Source organism: Scyliorhinus torazame, chromosome 18, assembly GCF_047496885.1.
Source record: "Scyliorhinus torazame isolate Kashiwa2021f chromosome 18, sScyTor2.1, whole genome shotgun sequence".
In the NCBI taxonomy this organism is placed as follows: domain Eukaryota; kingdom Metazoa; phylum Chordata; class Chondrichthyes; order Carcharhiniformes; family Scyliorhinidae; genus Scyliorhinus; species Scyliorhinus torazame.
In genome coordinates, this window is record NC_092724.1 from 168904063 (window position 1) to 168925228 (window position 21166).

The following is a 21166-nucleotide window of genomic DNA, read 5'->3' on the forward strand; positions in this document are numbered from 1 at the left end:
CCCGCCCCCCGCGGGACCCGGATGGAGCCCCGCCCCCCGCGGGACCCGGGTGGAGCCCCGCCCCCCGCGGGACCCGGATGGTGCCCCGCCCCCCGCGGGACCCGGGTGGTGCCCCGCCCCCCGCGGGACCCGGATGGTGCCCCGCCCCCCGCGGGACCCGGATGGTGCCCCGCCCCCCGCGGGACCCGGATGGAGCCCCGCCCCCCGCGGGAGCCGGGTGGAGCCGCCATTTTCTCTGAGCTTGTTTGCTGCCGCCACAAACGGAGGCAATGGTTTCTCGCCCTCTCGCCCTCTGCTCAGTGGAACCTGGTGGATGAAGGTGAAGCGTTCCGGTGTCGGAAAGTATGGAGTCTCCATCTGGCCAAAGTTCGGCTTTTTTTCCCTGTAAAATTTTATCAAATAAACCCCCCCCCCCGAACTTGTAAAACAAGAGCTGCGACCATTTTTAAAAAACAGTGTCGGCGCTGTGCATGCGGCCCGATCGGCAGCAATGCAGCTTTGCATTATCGTGGACGGTGTCGGCGCTGTGCATGCGGCCCGATCGGCAGCAATGCAGCTTTGCATTATCGTGGACGGTGTCGGCGCTGTGCATGCGGCCCGATCGGCAGCAATGCAGCTTTGCATTATCGTGGACGGTGTCGGCGCTGTGCATGCGGCCCGTTCGGCAGCAATGCAGCTTTGCATCGTCGTGGACGGTGTCGGCGCTGTGCATGCGGCCCGATCGGCAGCAATGCAGCTTTGCATCATCATGGACGGTGTCGGCACTGTGCATGCGGCCCGATAGGCAGCAATGCAGCTTTGCATCATCGTGGACGGTGTCGGCGCTGTGCATGCGGCCCGATCGGCAGCAATGCAGCTTTGCATCATCGTGGACGGTGTCGGCGCTGTGCATGCGGCCCGATCGGCAGCAATGCAGCTTTGCATTATCGTGGACGGTGTCGGCGCTGTGCATGCGGCCCGTTCGGCAGCAATGCAGCTTTGCATCGTCGTGGACGGTGTCGGCGCTGTGCATGCGGCCCGATCGGCAGCAATGCAGCTTTGCATCATCATGGACGGTGTCGGCACTGTGCATGCGGCCCGATAGGCAGCAATGCAGCTTTGCATCATCGTGGACGGTGTCGGCGCTGTGCATGCGGCCCGATCGGCAGCAATGCAGCTTTGCATCATCGTGGACGGTGTCGGCGCTGTGCATGCGGCCCGATCGGCAGCAATGCAGCTTTGCATTATCGTGGACGGTGTCGGCGCTGTGCATGCGGCCCGATCGGCAGCAATGCAGCTTTGCATTATCGTGGACGGTGTCGGCGCTGTGCATGCGGCCCGTTCGGCAGCAATGCAGCTTTGCATCGTCGTGGACGGTGTCGGCGCTGTGCATGCGGCCCGATCGGCAGCAATGCAGCTTTGCATCATCGTGGACGGTGTCGGCACTGTGCATGCGGCCCGATAGGCAGCAATGCAGCTTTGCATCATCGTGGACGGTGTCGGCGCTGTGCATGCGGCCCGATCGGCAGCAATGCAGCTTTGCATCATCGTGGACGGTGTCGGCGCTGTGCATGCGGCCCGATCGGCAGCAATGCAGCTTTGCATTATCGTGGACGGTGTCGGCGCTGTGCATGCGGCCCGTTCGGCAGCAATGCAGCTTTGCATCGTCGTGGACGGTGTCGGCGCTGTGCATGCGGCCCGATCGGCAGCAATGCAGCTTTGCATCATCGTGGACGGTGTCGGCACTGTGCATGCGGCCCGATAGGCAGCAATGCAGCTTTGCATCATCGTGGACGGTGTCGGCGCTGTGCATGCGGCCCGATCGGCAGCAATGCAGCTTTGCATCATCGTGGACGGTGTCGGCACTGTGCATGCGGCCCGATCGGCAGCAATGCAGCTTTGCATCATCGTGGACGGTGTCGGCGCTGTGCATGCGGCCCGATCGGCAGCAATGCAGCTTTGCATCATCGTGGACGGTGTCGGCGCTGTGCATGCGGCCCGATCGGCAGCAATGCAGCTTTGCATCGTCGTGGACGGTGTCGGCGCTGTGCATGCGGCCCGATCGGCAGCAATGCAGCTTTGCATTATCGTGGACGGTGTCGGCGCTGTGCATGCGGCCCGATCGGCAGCAATGCAGCTTTGCATCATCGTGGACGGTGTCGGCACTGTGCATGCGGCCTGATCGGCAGCAATGCAGCTTTGCATCATCGTGGACGGTGTCGGCGCTGTGCATGCGGCCCGATCGGCAGCAATGCAGCTTTGCATCGTCGTGGACGGTGTCGGCGCTGTGCATGCGGCCCGATCGGCAGCAATGCAGCTTTGCATCGTCGTGGACGGTGTCGGCGCTGTGCATGCGGCCCGATCGGCAGCAATGCAGCTTTGCATCATCGTGGACGGTGTCGGCGCTGTGCATGCGGCCCGATCGGCAGCAATGCAGCTTTGCATCATCGTGGACGGTGTCGGCGCTGTGCATGCGGCCCGATCGGCAGCAATGCAGCTTTGCATCATCATGGACGGTGTCGGCGCTGTGCATGCGGCCCGATCGGCAGCAATGCAGCTTTGCATCGTCGTGGACGGTGTCGGCGCTGTGCATGCGGCCCGATCGGCAGCAATGCAGCTTTGCATCGTCGTGGACGGTGTCGGCGCTGTGCATGCGGCCCGATCGGCAGCAATGCAGCTTTGCATCGTCGTGGACGGTGTCGGCGCTGTGCATGCGGCCCGATCGGCAGCAATGCAGCTTTGCATCGTCGTGGACGGTGTCGGCGCTGTGCATGCGGCCCGATCGGCAGCAATGCAGCTTTGCATTATCGTGGACGGTGTCGGCGCTGTGCATGCGGCCCGATCGGCAGCAATGCAGCTTTGCATCATCGTGGACGGTGTCGGCGCTGTGCATGCGGCCCGATCGGCAGCAATGCAGCTTTGCATCGTCGTGGACGGTGTCGGCGCTGTGCATGCGGCCCGATCGGCAGCAATGCATCGTCGTGGACGGTGTCGGCGCTGTGCATGCGGCCCGATCGGCAGCAATGCAGCTTTGCATTATCAGCCGGCTGTTGTGCGCAGATTTGCACGATCGGAAGCGCCACGGCGGACGGTTCCACGACCCTCCCGACACCCACTCGCGCCCCCGAATTTGACAATGCCTGTGTTAGGAAGAGGGAGCAGGGAAGGCGAGTGAGCGTGGGGGGGGGGGACAGTTAGCGGGGGGGGGGGGGCGGTGGGAAGCAGGGATCAGTGACTGGGGGGGGGCAGGGGGGATGTGAGGAAGGACAGATTTACCCACAGGGTGCAGAGACTCGCTGGACTCACTGCCAGCTACAGGCAGAGACCCGCGACGCGGACCGTCCCGGGGCTGGGGAGCGCGGTTCAAAGGGCTAGGCTGAAGGGAATAGATAGGATAGATGCGGGCAGGTTGTTTCCACTGGCGGGTGAAAGCAGAACTAGGGGGCATAGCCTCAAAATAAGGGGAAGTAGATTTAGGACTGAGGTTAGGAGGAACTTCTTCACCCAAAGGGTTGGGAATCTCTGGAATTCCTTGCCCAGTGAAGCAGTTGAGGCTCCTTCATTAAATGTTTTTAAGATAAAGATAGATAGTTTTTTGAAGAATAAAGGGATTATGGGTTATGGTGTTCGGGCCGGAAAGGGGAGCTGAGCCCACAAAAGATCAGCCATGATCTCATTGAATGGCGGAGCAGGCTCGAGGGGCCAGATGGCCTACTCCTGCTCCTAGTTCTTATGTACACGGTACCAGGGTTGGAAGGTATTAAACACTGAGAAAAAACTATCAGCTTGCCACAGAGATTTGAAGATTTTCCAGACTGCAGTAGTAACAGCGTAGAGTCGTTGAAACCACCAAAGTCTCAGCTTTCATGGTAATTTGGACAGCAACTGGCAAGTGTTTAAACAACAATTTAATCTGTTTCTTATTGATCCCTGCCCCGAGTTACTGTCCGTATGGAGTTTGCACATTCTCTTGATGTCTGCATGGGTCTCACCCCCATAACCCAAAGATGTGCAGGGCAGATGGATTCGCGCTAAAGTACCCCTCATTTGGAAAAAAGTAATTGGGTGTTCTAAATTTATGTTTTTAAATAATCTGTTTCTTATTGCAGGAAATTTGGATCATCAGTCAGATTCACGGAAGGTAGCGATGCTCCTAACGGCGACAGGGGCAGCAGCAATTTCTGTGTTTAGTACATTTAAAATTGCAAACGCTGAAGTAATTTGAAGATTTGATGCCCATTGCAGCCCCAGGAAGAATTGAATTTGTGAGCGCTGTGTTTACAGAAGATTCCAGAGATCATTTCATCACTGATTTAAAGTTAAAAGCTAAAACCTGTAATTTTTCTGCAGTGGATTCAGGACCCGATTGTGTTTGGTGTGAATGGGAATAAGCTGAGGGAGCAGTTGCTGAGTGAATCAGACCTGTCTTTGGAACAAACAGTTGTCAGGCTCACGAGCTAGCAGGACTGCATTCTGCAATGTTTTTCAGTAATGGTGGCGTCTTCTTGGAGGAAAGCACTGCAGTTGCCACCCTTTTTCCCCAAAAGGCGGGAAACTTAAAAGAAAATGTGGGAAACCACTTTGCTCAATTGTTATTCTCAGCTCGACCCCAGACCAGCCAGCACAGTGGAAGACACAGTCTCCAGTGATGAAACATCATTGTTTGTTACACAGAATACATTTTTGGAGACATCAAAAATGCTCCAGCACTTAAAATAATGCGAACTTTTAATAAAAAAATAAATAATCTTTATTGTCACAAGTAGGCTTACATTAACACTGCAATGAAGTTACTGTGAAAAGCCCCTAGTCGCCATATTCCGGCACCTGTTCGGATACACAGAGGGAGAATTCAGAATGTCCAAATTGTGTAACAACACATCTTAAGGGACTCGTGGGAGGAAACCGGAGCACCCGGAGGAAACCCACACAGATAGAACGTGGGAGAACATGCATATTCCACAGTCAATGGCCCAAGCTGGGAATCAAACCCGGGTCCTTGGAGCTGTGAAGTGCTAACCACTGTGCTACCGTGCCACCCATTGGTCCTCCATTTAAAATAAATGAGGTTGACGAGGACAAATGGCTGCTACCACTTGAAGTGAATGGTACAGTGGTCCGATTGAAATTAGACACTGGTGCCAAAGCTAATTTAATCACCATGTCTGATATTCTAAAAATCTAAAAATTCAGCTGATTAGAATAAATCACAAAATATCTCTGAGAGATTATAATGGTTCAAGCATCAAATGTTATGGTTCTTGTGATCTCAGTGTGGTGGTGAAGAACACAGTTTATTCCTTCCCATTCTGTACTGTATCTGAGGGCTTGGATTCATTAGTAGGTGATCAGTCCTGTGAAGAATTAGGTCTAGTGCAGTTGGTATATAGCATCCACAACGGATTGGATCAACACTCCCAACGATTCAGAGAACATTATTAGCAAATTCAGCGATGTGTTCACAGGTTTTGGTACACTACTATTCACCTACAAGGTACAACTCCAAGAGGATGCAAAAGTTGTGATACGGGCACCACGAAGAGTACCTGCAGCTCTTCGGCACCACTGCAAAAAGGAACTAGACAGAATGATTTTTAAAAAGTAATCAGAAAAATCGAAGAATCTACCGACAGAGTAAACTGCAAGGTTTGTGTAAAGTAAAAGAGTGGCGATATTCGCATATGCATGGATCCTAAAGATCTTAACGAGAATATCAAAAGAGAACATTACAAATACCAAAGCGGGAGGAAATCACATCTGAGATGGCTGGTGCACAATTCTTTACGAATCTTGCCACATCTGAGGGTTTCTGGCAGCTAAAGCTGGAGGAACAAATGACAAAATACTGCACTTTTAATATGTCATTCGGACGGTACTGCAGGAAATGCAAAGCACCACTGCAAAAAGGAACTAGACAGAATGATTTTTAAAAAGTAATCAGAAAAATCGAAGAATCTACCGACAGAGTAAACTGCAAGGTTTGTGTAAAGTAAAAGAGTGGCGATATTCGCATATGCATGGATCCTAAAGATCTTAACGAGAATATCAAAAGAGAACATTACAAATACCAAAGCGGGAGGAAATCACATCTGAGATGGCTGGTGCACAATTCTTTACGAATCTTGCCACATCTGAGGGTTTCTGGCAGCTAAAGCTGGAGGAACAAATGACAAAATACTGCACTTTTAATATGTCATTCGGACGGTACTGCAGGAAATGCAAAACATTAAAGAGAAACAAAAGCAGTTCTATGATAGAGTGTCTAGAACTTTACCATCTGAGTAGTGATGACGTGAGAGGAGAAGATTCAGGCAATTGGTCGAGAAAAGCCATTGTACTTGAAGAAGTCGCACCTCGTTCCCACAATGTGCAGGCAGAGGATGGGTTGATTTTAAGAAGAAATCGCCACTCACTCTTGAAATCCAGAGAAACTTTCACAACGTGATGGATGATGAATCTACGTCAGAATCAGCGCAAGCTGCAGTGTCAGGTAGTTCAGCAGTTCCTGAGCATGAGAATGTCATGGAGAACATTGAATCTACAAGTTGAGCAGCAAGGTCAAACTTTGAGAAGATCAGCCAGAGACAGAAGAAAACCTGATCGACACAATTTGTAGATTTAATCGACTTGTACATACTACGCTTGCTGTTCTTGTGTATATATGTATCTATATAGGTATATTTGTTGAACCAGTTTTAAAAAAAATTTAAATACTGTTAGGCTTATCGGCTCATGATATCACATGTAAATAGACTGATGTATTAATTTATTCTTTCAAAGAAGATGTGGTGATATGATGGTTGTGTTGTAATTCACCAACTGACCACTAGGAGTCTCACTAGTATATAAGTGAATGTAAAGTCAGCTGACCAGACACTGGCTGGAGGAAGTAAAAGAGGAGCTTGCATGTGGATGACTTTGCTGTTGTCTTGCATATAGTTTACTCCCAGTTAATGTTAATCTTTGGATCCTCACTGTCTTCAGGTGATGTCCTGGAGAATAGCCAATGTTGTTCCTTTGTTTAAGGGTAGCAAGGATAATCCAGGGAGCTACTGCCTGGTGAGCCTTACGTCAGTGGTAGGGAAATTACTGGAGAGAATTCTTCGAGACAGGATCTACTCCCATTTGGAAGCAAATGGACGTATTAGCGAGAGGCAGCACGGTTTTGTGAAGGGGAGGTCGTGTCTCACTAACTTGATCGAGCTTTTCGAGGTGGTCACAAAGATGATTGATGCAGGTAGGGCAGTGGATGTTGTCTATATGGACTTCAGTAAAGCCTTTGACAAGGTCCCTCATGGCAGACTGGTAGAAAAGGTGAAGTCACACAGGATCAGGGGTGAGCTGGCAAGATGGATACATAACTGGCTAGGTCATAGAAGGCAGAGTAGCAGCAATGGAAGGATGCTTTTCTGATTGGAGGGCTGTGACCAGTGGTGTTCCACAGGGATCAGTGCTGGGACCTTTGCTGTTCGTAGTCTATATAAATGATTTGGAGGAAAATGTAACTGGTCTGATTAGTAAGTTTGCAGACGACACAAAGGTTGGTGGCATTGCGGATAGCGATGAGGACTGTCAAAGGATACAGCAGGATTTAGATCGTTTGGAGACTTGGACAGAGAGATGGCAGGTGGAGTTTAATCCGGACAAATGGGAGGTAATGCATTTTGGAAGGTCTAATGCAGGTAGGGAATATACAGTGAATGGTAGAACCCTCAAGAGTCTTGACAGTTAGAGAGATCTAGGTGTACAGGTCCACAGGTCTCTGAAAGGGGCAACACAGGTGGAAAAGGTAGTCAAGAAGGCATACGGCATGCTTGCCTTCATTGGCTGGGGCATTGAGTATAAGAATTGGCAAGTCATGTTGCAGCTGTACAGAACCTTAGTTAGGCCACACTTGGAGTATAGTGTTCAATTCTGGTCGCCACACTACCAGAAGGATGTAGAGGCTTGAGAAGAGGGTGCAGAAGAGATTTACCAGAATGTTGCCTGGTATGGAGGGCATTAGCTACGCTGAGAGGTTGAATAAACTCGGTTTGTTCTCACTGGAACGAAGGAGGTTGAGGGGCGACCTGATAGAGGTCTACAAAATGAGGGGCACAGACAGAGTGGATAGTCAGAGGCTTTTCCCCAGGGTAGAGGGGCCAATTACTAGGAGGCATAGTGTAGCCACCTAAAATGGCTGATTCCAGATTAGAATGGTCAAACCCCGATCTAAATGGCGAACGAAAGAGGCTGATGGGAAAATCAGCCAACAGGACTCAAATGGACAGCTGCAGGTAAAACAGTGTATTCAGCTCTGGGGAAGTCGGCCCAGACTGATACCTGCAGCCATCAACAGCACAACAACCCAGCCATCTGCATACTAAGCAGCCATCCCCGGGAACAATTGCTACACATTAGCAACATAAAGCCGATCCAGACCTCTCGGCGCCAGCAGTGGCCGTGACAAAGGAAGGTGAACGACCACCCCCCCGATCAAGGAATCGCCCCATTATTGGAGCATATCGAAACAAGTGATTGGGACCAAGTCCAATCACTTGGAACCAGGGTCAAGGTCCGCTCCGAGAGGCGGGAAGCCCCTGGGACCTATAAAGATAGGGGCCAAGTTCAGATCGACCCCTCTTCTCCTGCTCGCAACCTTCGAGACCCTTCGACAAAAGAAACAAATAAGTCTTACTCCAGCGATCGCTACCAGATAGGTGCTCCAGACTATCGACCCGTACCAGCCTTTTTGAATCCCGCAGGCCAGACCCAATTCGATAGACCATTCATTTCCCTGACCTGGTGGGCCATCACCAAAGTTAAGTATTGGCCTTTAGTGGTAGGTAGTAGTCTAGAAGTAGGATTATTGTATAAGTATTTATTGCTGTATATAATAAATGATCGTTGATTTAACTTTTACTAAGCGGTGTGCTGCATTATTAATCATTACTTGGACTTGAACCAGGTGGCGGTATCAGAAAGATACCTGGCGACTCGTGAGCAAAGGTGACAGAATTAGAGCTAATAAAACTAAGGCTAATAAGAGCAACAATAGGTTTTAAGGTGCGAGGGGCAAGGTTTAGAGATGAACGAGGCAAGTTTTTTTTACACAGAGGGTATTGGGTGCCTGGATCTCGCTGCCGGAGGAGGTGGTGGAAGCAGGGACGATAGTGACATTTAAGGGGCATCTTGACAAATACATGAATAGGATGGGAATAGAGGGATACGGACCTAGGAAGTGTAGAAGATTTTAGTTTAGACGGGTAGCATGGTTGGTGCAGGCTTGGAGGGCCGAAGGCCTGTTCCTGTGCTGTACTTTTCTTTGTTCTTTGTTAACTACAAGTGTTCTTGTAATAAATCAGGCCATCCAACAAGAACATTACAGGTCCTTTTAAGAATTAGCTTGAGACCATGGAATATTCCACAAAGGAACACTGGGGAATATTCTCAAATACAGAACGGTGCCTCATTCCCAGCATAACCATGAATAAAACACAGACACGGAGAAAGTGCAGTTAATTTTAATAGGGAAAGTAAAATTGTTCCATTTGATGTGTCGCCACAGAAGTTGGTTGTAATACAGGAAATGATCCTGGATCAGTCCCCAATCTGGGTGGTCTTCGCTCCTTGTAATTCCAGCCCCGAATATTGAAAGATGATTCCACAAACCAATTCCGATTTGGGCAGCATTTGTACAGTCACATCTGACCCGTCACCTTCTGCAACAGTTTCAGCGCCGTCCACCCCTGGTCAGCTGGAATCTGGAAGCAAAGATACAACAGTTCTCAGCACAACATTCATACCATGTCAGAGAGAGTCACTCGTGGGAAGAGTTTATAGGCCCCGAACACCAGCGACACCATGGGACAGAAGAAATATGACAATTTCTTATATTCATCACACCTGGTAATGTGCCAGGAGACAGAATTAATGACCTTATTTGTACAGCAGCTTCCCGGCAATAGTGATCAAGACATGATAGAATTTCACATACAGTTTGGGTGCAAATAATATGGGGCTAGGACTAGGAGAGGTATTGTCGCTGGACTAATAATGCAGAGACCCAGAGTAAAGCTCTGGGGACCCAGTTAGAATCCCACCTCGGCAGATGGTGAAACCGGGAACAGCGATCGGGCGGAGAATGGCTTCCGATGCTGGAATTGGGACAGGCGCCGGTTTGACGCTGGTCTTCGATGCTCCGCCCTCTCCTTAACCGGCGTCATCAGGACACGCGCAGTTGCAACGCCGCTGGCATGTCATCAGCCGGTCCACCCGTGATGCTCCGCATTGGTGGAGTTGTGGATAGTAAGGAGGGCTGTTGTCGGCTGCAAAGAGACATAGATAGGATGCAGAGCTGGGCTGAGAAGTGGCAGATGGAGTTTAACCCTGAAAAGTGTGAGGTTGTCCATTTTGGAAGGACAAATATGAATGCGGAATACAGGGTTAACGGTAGAGTTCTTGGCAATGTGGAGGAGCAGAGAGATCTTGGGGTCTATGTTCATACATCTTTGAAAGTTGCCACTCAAGTGGATAGAGCTGTGAAGCAGGCCTATGGTGTGCTCGCGTTCATTAACAGAGGGATTGAATTTAAGAGCCGTGAGGTGATGATGCAGCTGTACAAAACTTTGGTAAGGCCACATTTGGAGTACGGTGTACAGTTCTGGTCGCCTCATTTTAGGAAGGATGTGGAAGCTTTGGAAAAGGTGCAAAGGAGATTTACCAGGATGTTGCCTGGAATGGAGAGTAGGTCTTACGAGGAAAGGTTGAGGGTGCTAGGCCTTTTCTCATTAGAACGGAGAAGGATGAGGGGCGACTTGATAGAGGTTTATAAGATGATCAGGGGAATAGATAGAGTAGACAGTCAGAGACTTTTTCCCCGGGTGGAACAAACCATTACAAGGGGACATAAATTTAAGGTGAAAGGTGGAAGATATAGGAGGGATATCAGAGATAGGTTCTTTACCCAGAGAGTAGTGGGGGCATGGAATGCACTGCCTGTGGAAGTAGTTGAGTCGGAAACATTAGGGACCTTCAAGCAGCTATTGGATAGGTACATGGATTATGGTAAAATGATATGGTGTAGATTTATTTGTTCTTAAGGGCAGCACGGTAGCATTGTGGATAGCACAATTGCTTCACGGCTCCAGGGTCCCAGGTTCGATTCCGGCTTGGGTCACTGTCTGTGCGGAGTCTGCACGTCCTCCCCGTGCCTGCGTGGGTTTCCTCCGGGTGCTCCGGTTTCCTCCCACAGTCCAAAGATGTGCAGGTTAGGTGAATTGGCCAATGATAAATTGCCCTTAATGTCCAAAATTGCCCTTGGTGTTGGGTGGAGGTGATGAGTTTGGGTAGGGTGCTCTTTCCAAGAGCCGGTGCAGACTCAAAGGGCCGAATGGCCTCCTTCTGCACTGTAAATTCAATGATAATCTATGATTAATCTAGGACAAAGGTTCGGCACAACATCGTGGGCCGAAGGGCCTGTTCTGTGCTGTATTTTCTATGTTCTATTGACTGGGACTCACTTAGTGCCAGGGGCTTAGACGGGGTGGAGTTTGTAAGAAGCATCCAGGAGGGCTTCTTAAAACAATATGTAGACAGTCCAACTAGGGAAGGGGCGGTACTGGACCTGGTATTGGGGAATGAGCCCGGCCAGGTGATAGATGTTTCAGTAGGGGGGCATTTCGGGAACAGTGACCACAATTTAGTAAGTTTTAAAGTGCTGGTGGACAAGGATAAGAGTGGTCCTAGGATGAATGTGCTAAATTGGGGGAAGGCTAATTATAACAATATTAGGCGGGAACTGAAGCACACAGATTGGGGGCGGATGTTTGAGGGCAAATCAACATCTGACATGTGGGAGGCTTTCAAATGTAAGTTGAAAGGAATTCAGGACCGGCATGTTCCTGTGAGGAAGAATAAATACGGCAATTTTCGGGAACCTTGGATAACGAGAGATATTGTAGGCCTCGTCAAAAAGAAAAGGGGGGCATTTGTCAGGGCTAAAAGGCTGGGAACAGACGAAGCCTGCGTGGAATATAAGGAAAGTAGGAAGGAACTTAAGCAAGGAATCAGGAGGGCTAGAAGGGGTCACGAAAAGTCATTGGCAAATAAGGTTAAGGAAAATCCCAAGGCTTTTTACACGTACATAAAAAGCAAGAGGGTAGCCAGGGAAAGGGTTGGCCCACTGAAGGATAGGCAAGGGAATCTATGTGTGGAGCCAGAGGAAATGGGCGAGGTACTAAATGAATACTTTGCATCAGTATTCACCAAAGAGAAGGAATTGGTAGATGTTGAGTCTGGAGAAAGGTGTGTAGATAGCCTGGGTCACATTGAGATCCAAAAAGACGAGGTGTTGGGTGTCTTAAAAAATATTAAGGTAGATAAGTCCCCAGGGCTGATGGGATCTACCCCAGAATACTGAAGGAGGCTGGAGAGGAAATTGCTGAAGCCTTGACAGAAATCTTTGGATCCTCACTGTCTTCAGGTGATGTCCCGGAGGACTGGAGAATAGCCAATGTTGTTCCTCTGTTTAAGAAGGGTAGCAAGGATAATCCAGGGAACTACAGGCCGGTGAGCCTTACGTCAGTGGTAGGGAAATTACTGGAGAGAATTCTTCGAGACAGGATCGACTCCCATTTGGAAACAAATGGACGTATTAGTGAGAGGCAGCGCGGTTTTGTGAAGGGGAGGTCATGTCTCACTAACTTGATAGAGTTTTTCAAGCAGGTCACTAAGATGATTGATGCAGGTAGGGCAGTGGATGTTGTCTATATGGACTTTAGTAAGGCCTTTGACAAGGTCCCTCATGGTAGACTAGTACAAAAGGTGAAGTCACACGGGTTCAGGGGTGAGCTGGCAAGGTGGATACAGAACTGGCTAGGTCATAGAAGGCAGAGAGTAGCAATGGAAGGATGCTTTTCTAATTGGAGGGCTGTGACCAGTGGTGTTCCACAGGGATCAGTGCTGGGACCTTTGCTCTTTGTAGTATATATAAATGATTTGGAGGAAAATGTAACTGGTCTGATTAGTAAGTTTGCAGACGACATACAGGTTGGTGGAATTGCGGATAGTGATGAGGACTGTCAGAGGATACATCAGGATTTAGATTGGAGACTTGGGCGGAGAGATGGCAGATGGAGTTTAATCCGGACAAATGTGAGGTAATGCATTTTGGAAGGTCTAATGCAGGTAGGGAATATACAGTGAATGGTAGAACCCTCAAGAGTATTGAAAGTCAAAGAGATCTAAGAGTACAGGTCCACAGGTCACTGAAAGGGGCAACACAGGTGGAGAAGGTAGTCAAGAAGGCATAAGGCATGCTTGCCTTCATTGGCCGAGGCATTGAGTATAAGAATTGGCACGTCATGTTGCAGCTGTATAGAACCTTAGTTAGGCCACACTTGGAGTATAGTGTTCAATTCTGGTCGCCACACTACCAGAAGGATGTGGAGGCTTTAGAGAGAGTGCAGAAGAGATTTACCAGAGTGTTGCCTGGTATGGCGGGCATTAGCTATGAGGAGCGGTTGAATAAACTCGGTTTGTTCTCACTAGAACGAAGGAGGTTGAGGGGGGACCTGATAGAGGTCTACAAAATTATGAGGGGCATAGACAGAGTGGATAGTCAGAGGCTTTTCCCCGGGGTAGAGGGGTCAATTACTAGGGGGCATAGGTTTAAGGTGAGAGGGGCAAGCTTTAGAGTAGATGTACGAGGCAAGTTTTTTTACGCAGAGGGTTGTGGGTGCCTGGAACTCGCTACCGGAGGAGGTGGTGGAAGCAGGGACGATAGTGACATTTAAGGGGCATCTTGACAAATACATGAATAGGATGGGAATAGAGGGATACGGACCCAGGAAGTGTAGAAGATTTTAGTTTAGTCGGGCAGCATGGTCGGCACAGGCTTGGAGGGCCGAAGGGCCCGTTCCTGTGCTGTACATTTCTTTGTTCTTTGATGACCATGAAACCATTGTCGATTGTTGCTAAAACCCATCTGGTTCACTAATATAATTTAGGGAAGGAAACTCGCAACTCTTACCCGGTCTGGCCTACATGTGACTCCAGACCCACAGCAATGTGATTGACTCTTAAATGCCCCCTGAAATGGCCGAGCAATTTTGGGTCTGGATTGTCCTAAAATAGTTCTAAAAGAATGGAATCTGATCCATGGTTAAAAATGTAAAAGTGTAGGTTCGACTTTAGAAACATAGGAACGAAGATCAGGGGCAAGCCATTCGGCCCTTCGAGCCTGCTCCACCGTTCAATATGATCAGGCTGATCCTCTTATCGCATGGCCATATTCCCGCCCCATCCCCATACCCCTTGATGCCATTAAAACCTAGAATCTATTCAGTAACAGCCTCCACAGCCTTCTGTTCGAGAATTCCACAGGTTCAGACTCCAGTGAAGATATTCTTCCTCACTTCAGTCCAAAATGGACCTATCCTGAGAGTGTGACCCAGGGGCTGGTTTAGCACACTGGGCTAAATAGCTGGCTTTTAAAGCCAACCAAGGCAGGCCAGCAGCACGGTTCAATTCCCGTACCAGCCTCCCCGAACAGGCGCCGGAATGTGGCGACTAGGGGCTTTTCACAGTAACTTCATTGAAGCCTACTTGTGACAATAAGCGATTTTCTTCCTTCTTTCTGGTTTGAGATTCCCCAACCAGGAAAAACATCCTCCCTGCACCTGGTCTCTCCAGCCCTGCTAGAATTTTATACAATTCAATCAGATCTCCTCTCAATCTTCTAAACGCTAGTGAATACAAGCCCAGTCAATCCAATCTCTGATTGTTTCCTGTCTGTCAACCAATTCTCGATCTGTGCCAATACATTCCCCCCCTATCCCGTGTGTTTTAATTTTGCCCACTAACCTCTTACGAGGGATCTTATCAAAAGCCTTCTGAAATCCCAAATACACCACATCTACTGGCTCACCCTTATCTATTCGACCAGTTCCAACCTCAAAAAACTCCAGTATATTTGTCGAGCATGATGTGCCTCATTATAAACCCATGCTGCCTTCGTCCAATCTCGTTATTGCTTTCCAAACGTTCTGTTAGCACATCTTTTATAACAGAATCTAGCATCTTCCCCACTCCTATCAGGGTAACTGGTCTGTAATTCTCCCTTTTCCCCCTCTCCCTAAGGGGTGTTACGTTTGCCACCCTCTAATCTGTGGGAACTGCTCCAGAGTCCACAGAATTTGGGAAGGCAACCACCGGAGCACCCAATATTTCCAGGGCCACTTCCTTTACTGCTCGGTGATGGAGATTATCGGGCCCGGGAGATTTGTCAGCCTTTAACCCCATTAATTTCCCCAGCACCAATTTTCTATTAATTCTGATTTCCTTCAATTCTGACCACTCACTAGACCCTCGGTTCCCGAACATTTCTGGGAGGTTATTTTTTGTTCTCTTTTGTGAAGACAGAATCCATGTATGTGTTCAATTCTCGTCATTTCTTTGCTCCCCATTATAGTTTCCCCAACATCTGTTGTCTTTACTAATCTTCCCCTCTTCGCATAGATATAGAAGGTCAGTTCCCTGCAATGTTTCTCTTGTACACTATGCTCTCACCCCTCTTGATCAAATACTTTGTCCTCTTTTGCTGAATTTGAGAGCTTTAGAATTTCAAGATGGCGTCACCGTCACTTGGCGACAAAGCTATTTCCCTAGCGTGGCACGTTTCGCACGCTCCCCTACAACCACGATCAGCCTCAGCTTGAATAAATGTTTCCAATGGCTGCCTGCTCGTACACTTTGTTTGAGAGCCATAAATGTGTCAAATCCTCTCAGCTGAGTTTAGAAGTCACAATTCTCCTGGTTTATTTAATTAATTCTTCTGCTTCAGAGTGAACTCTGGCACCTCTGTACTCCGTCCCACATCAACCCTGTTTGTGCCAGATCCTTCCACATGCACCAGTGGTGGCAGAGTCACTGAATACAAGTTAGAGTTCTGATTTACCAGGCAGTTAAGGGTTACGGGGAGTGTGTGTGTGTGTGTGTGTGTGTGTGTGTGTGTGTGTGTGTGGGGGGGGGGGGGGGGGGGGGTGGGGGAGAGACAGAGAGGAGAGAGAGATAAACTCAACAGTGGGGTTGAGGCCACAATGAGATGACGCCTGAGTTTATTGAATGGGAGAGAAAACATGGGGCTGGGGGGTGGGGGATGCCTAGCTGTTCCCTATTCTAGTTCTGATGCTGGGACACCAGCTCCTCACAGCTATACATAGAAAATACAGCACAGAACAGGCCCTTCGGCCCACAATGTTGTGCCGAACCTTTGTCCTAGATTAATCATAGGTTATCACTGAATTTACAGTGCAGAAGGAGGCCATTCGGCCCTTTGAGTCTGCACCGGCTCTTGGAAAGAGCACCCTACCCAAACTCAACACCTCCACCCAACACCAAGGGCAATTTGGACACAAAGGGCAATTTAGCTTGGCCAATTCACCTAACCTGCACAGCTTTGGACTGTGGGAGGAAACCGGAGCACCCGGAGGAAACCCACGCAGACACGGGGAGGACGTGCAGACTCCGCACAGACAATGACCCAAGCCGGAATCGAACCTGGGACCATGGATCTGTGAAGCAATTGTGCTATCCACAATGCTACCGTGCTGCCCTTAAGAACAAATAAATCTACACTATATCATTTTACCGTAATCCATGTACCTATCCAATAGCTGCTTGAAGGTCCCTAATGTTTCCGACTCAACTACTTCCACAGGCAGTGCATTCCATGCCCCCACTACTCTCTGGGTAAAGAACCTACCTCTGATATCCCTCCTATATCTTCCACCTTTCACCTTAAATTTATCGTACTGCAACCTTTTCTCAGACTCGAGACAGTGAGATTAACAAAACATCGAACCATGGAGAACAAAGCAGAGCCAATTCAACATCACCTTCACCCAAACACCTGGGACCCTGGAGCTGTGAAGCAATTGTGCTAACCACTGTGCTAGCGTGCTGTGTAGCCACAGTAGAAACACAGAAAATAGGAGGCGGCTGTTCAGCCTTTCGAGCTGCTCCACCATTCATCACCATCATGGCTGATCACCCAACTCAATAGCCTCATCCCACTTTCCCCCCAATCCTTTGATTCCCTTCGCCCTAAGTGCTATATCTAACTGCTTCTTGAAAACAGACAATATTTTGGCCTCAACTACTTCCTGTGGTAGTGAATTCCACAGGCCGACCACTCTCTGGGTGAAGAAATTTCTCCTCCTCTCTGTCCGAAACGGTCTCCCCCGTATCCTTGGACTGTGCCCCCTGGTTCTGGACACCCCCACCATGGGGAACATCCTTCCTGCAGCTACCCTGTCCAGTCCTGTTCGAATTTTATATGAGATCCCCCCTCATTCTTCTGAACTCCAGCGAATACAATTCTAACCGATTCAATCTCTCCTCGTACGTCAGTCCCGCCATCCCTGGAATCAGTCTGGTAAATCTTCGCTGCTCTCCCTCCATCGCAAGAACATCCTTCCTCAGGTAAGGAGACCAAAACTGCCCACAATACTCCAGGTGTGGCCTCACCAACGCCCTGTACAATTGCAGCAAGACATCCCTGCTCCTGTACTCGAATCCTCTCGCAATGAAGGCCAACATACCATTTACCTTCTTTACCACCTGCTGCACCTACATGTTTACCTTCAGCGACTGGTGTACCAGGACACCCAGGTCTCGTTGCACATTCTCCTCTCCTAATTTATGGCCATTCAGATAATAATCTGCCTTCTCGTTGTTGCTACCAAAGTGGATGACCGCACAGTTATCACAATTATACCGCATCTGCCATTCAGTTTCCCACTCACTCAACTTGTCCAAATCACACTGAAGGATCTCTGTATCCTCCTCACAGCTCACCCTCCCACACAACTTGCCGGCTGCAGATCTGGCGATATTACTCCCAGATCTAAATCATTAATATATATGGTGAATAGCTGGGGTCCCAGCACCGATTCCTGTGGTACCCCACTAGTCACTGCCTGCCAATCGGAAAAAGATCTGTTAATTTCTACTATTAGCGGCACCACAAAATGATATTTCATTGCCGGAGAACATCCTGTGGACATGATAGGTGCTATATAAATGCAAGCTTGCGTTCTTTCTGTTCCCAAATCCCTTTACCTCCTAACTACTTGTTCTGAAATGTTGATGTGATCTCTCAGACGGTCAGGGAGTTGAGAAATGACTCACCATATGTCCAGCCTTCAGGACCCAGTAGAATGCAAAGTTCTGGTACTGTTTGTAGAAGGCAGCAATGTCTCTGAGTGAGGATGAACCGTACATTGGTTTCCATCGCAAACTCGAGAATACAGACAGGCCTGGCCATTTCAGCTTATTCACCCACATTTCTTGCCCTGGATTGTAGAGGGAGAGAGAGAGAGAGAGAGAGAGAGAACACATTAAAAACTTAGATTATATCATCTTTTTGACTTTCCTGCTTCAGTGGGAACAGCCGCAATTTTTCTCCATCAAGAACTCCTAGTCTTGCTGAGCCTGGAGAATAGTCAGTGGTGCTCCTGCCAACACCGTTCAAGATCCTGGTGGAGGAGCTGAATGTCCAGTGACCTCACTGTAGCAATGAATGAACGTCGAGAGGTAATGTCATTCCAACGTACGAAGGAAGCACTGTAAAGCGTGGTTGTCCATGAGGCTGGCCATCTGTCGTAAAGCCATCTTCTTGTCTGGATGGGGCTTGATGCGGTTAATTACTAATTAACTTGCATTATTTCACAAGACTAGATATAAAATAGCCTCCCCAACTGGTTTGACAGCAGTTTGTTATAGACGGCACAGTAGCACAGTGGTTAGCACATTTGCTTCACAGCTCCAGGATCCCAGGTTCGATTCTGGCTTGGGTCACTGTCTGTGCGGAGTCTGCACGTCCTCCCCGTGTGTGCGTGGGTTTCCTCCGGGTGCTCCGGTTTCCTCCCACAGTCAAAGACGTGCAGGTTAGGTGGATTGGCCATGATAAATTGCCCTTAGTGACCAAAAAGGTTAGACGGGGATAAGGTGGGATGTGGGCTTAGGCAGGGTGATCTTTCCATGGGCCGATGCAGACTCGATGGGCCGATTGGCCTCCTTCGGCACTGTAAATTCTGTGATAATAGTCTACTCCAGACCCCCCTTGCCAATTTGATTGGTCCAATCTATATTTTTTAAAATATTTTTATTAACGTTTTAAATTTTTACTCTGTACATAAAGATAGACGAGACAGTTACAGTTTACATGTCGTTCCTTTTCGGCAACCCCCCCTCCTCCATACCCCCCCTTGCCCACCCCACTCCACAACACCCTTGCCCACCACTTCCAACCCCCCCGATGGTCACCACACTTTGTTGAAGCCATCTTCCGACCCTCGGATGGTGAACTTAATCTTCGCCTGGTGGAGGAATTCTGCCGGCCAGCCTGCAGCCGTGGGTGCTGCTGATCGCCCGCCGAGCAGGATTCTCTGGTGGGCGGTTAGGGAAGCAAAGAGCTTCGGCCCTCTTCCCTAAACGGAGTTCTGGCTGCTCCAATACCCCGAAGACTGCCACTCTCGGGCACAGCTCCCCCTTCAACCCCACATCCTCGGACATCGTCTTGACGAAGGCTGTCCAGGCAGCATGGTGGCACAGTGGTTAGCACTGCAGCCTCACGGCGCCAAGGTCCCAGGTTCGATCCCGGCTCTGTGTCATTGTCCGTGTGGAGTTCTCCCCGTGTTTGCGTGGGTTGCACCCCTACGACCCAAAGATGTGCAGGGTAGATGAATTGGCCACGCTAAATTGCCCCTTAGTTGGAAAAAATGAATTGGGTACTCTAGATTTATTGAAAAAAAGGCTGTCCAAAACCCAACAAGTCTGGGGCAGGCCCAGAACATGTGGGTGTGGTTGGCCGGGCCCCTCTGGCACCGCTCACATTTGTCCCCCACCTCCGGGAAGAACCTGCTCATTCGGGTTCTGGTCAGTGTGCTCTGTGCACCACTTTGAGCTGCATAAGGCATGGCGTTGCGCAGGAGGAGGTGGAGTTGGCCCTGCTCAGGGCTTCCCCCCAGAGTCCCCAACCCTACTTCGGTCTCTAACTCTTCCTCCCATTGCTCTCTTGTTCCATCCAGTGGGGAGCGTGTCCTTTCTAAAAGTTGTCTGTATATGTCCCCACAGTTCCCTTTTCCCAGACTAACAGCTCCGGCAACATGAAATGAAAATGAAATAAAAATCGCTTAGCCTGTTCGGGGAGGCTGGTACGGGAATCGAACCGTGCTGCTGGCCTGCCTTGGTCTGCTTTAAAAGCCAGCGATTTAGCCCAGTGTGCTAAACCAGCCCCACATTGTGCCTAGGGCACCTCGTCGTCTCCTTGCAGAGAAAGTTTTTGACTTGCAAATGTCCGTTCGGTAGTTCCAGTCTCTCCATCAGCTCCTCTAGGGTCACTAGTCTGTCCCCCGTGTAAAAGTCCCTAAACATCAGTGTCCCCCCATCCTGTTTCCACCTCTTAAAGGTGGCGTCCAGCATGGCTGGTGGAAACCTGTGCTTGCTGCAGATGGGGGCCACGGTGGACCTTTGGTCAGACCAAAGTGCTGCCTCATCTGATTCCAGGTTCGGAGTTGCTCCTACCACTAGGGGGAATGGGTGTTGCAGTTGATCCAAATCTATATTAAGGTCCCCACATTACTGATTTTCATCACTCCACGAATGGCGGCTGTAGCTTCAACGGTCCTAAGCTCGGAATTCTCTCTTTAAACCTTGCCAACCCCTTCCTTTAAGATACCCCTTAAAACCTAGCTCATTGACCAAACGTTTGATCGCCTGCCCTAACATCCAATTTGACTTGGGAGTTTTTTTGATAACACTACTGTGAAACACCTCGAGAACTCTGAGCAAGCCAACATTTGGTGCCCATCCCGAATTGCCACTTCAGAGGGCAGTTAAGAGTCACCCGCAATGCTGTGGGTCTGGAGTCACGTGTAGACCGGGTAAGGGTGGCAGATTTCCTTCCCGCAAGGACATTAGTGAACCAGGTGGGTTTTTACAACAATAGTTTCATGGTCACCATTACTGAGACTAGCTTCATATTCCAGATTTAGGAATTAAATTTAAATGCCAGTGGTGGGATTGGAACGTGTGTCCCAATAAGCATTAGCCTGTCCAGTGACATTATCACCACACCACCTTCTCCCCTTCCACTAGGTTTTTGTTCCGTGTCTGCTGGAATGTGTCAGGGGGCAGCTTCCAC

At 49.4% G+C, this 21166-nt stretch overlaps 1 protein-coding gene and 1 long non-coding RNA gene across 2 annotated transcripts in view; one reads left to right on the forward strand and one right to left on the reverse strand.

The window, feature by feature from the left end:
* The first annotated feature begins 205 nt into the window (after nt 1-205).
* On the forward strand, nt 206-4732 carry LOC140395740 (uncharacterized). The gene is made up of 2 exons (XR_011936289.1): nt 206-342; nt 4089-4732. It is a non-coding gene; the product is annotated as an uncharacterized lncRNA (long non-coding RNA).
* A 4734-nt stretch (nt 4733-9466) lies between these two features.
* scpep1 (serine carboxypeptidase 1) overlaps nt 9467-21166 on the reverse strand; it is a 51131-nt gene continuing 39431 nt past the window's right edge. Inside the window, 2 exon segments of the mRNA XM_072481974.1 lie at nt 9467-9722; nt 18151-18314. Coding sequence (XP_072338075.1) covers nt 9660-9722; nt 18151-18314 — 227 coding nt within the window. The 3' untranslated portion in view covers nt 9467-9659.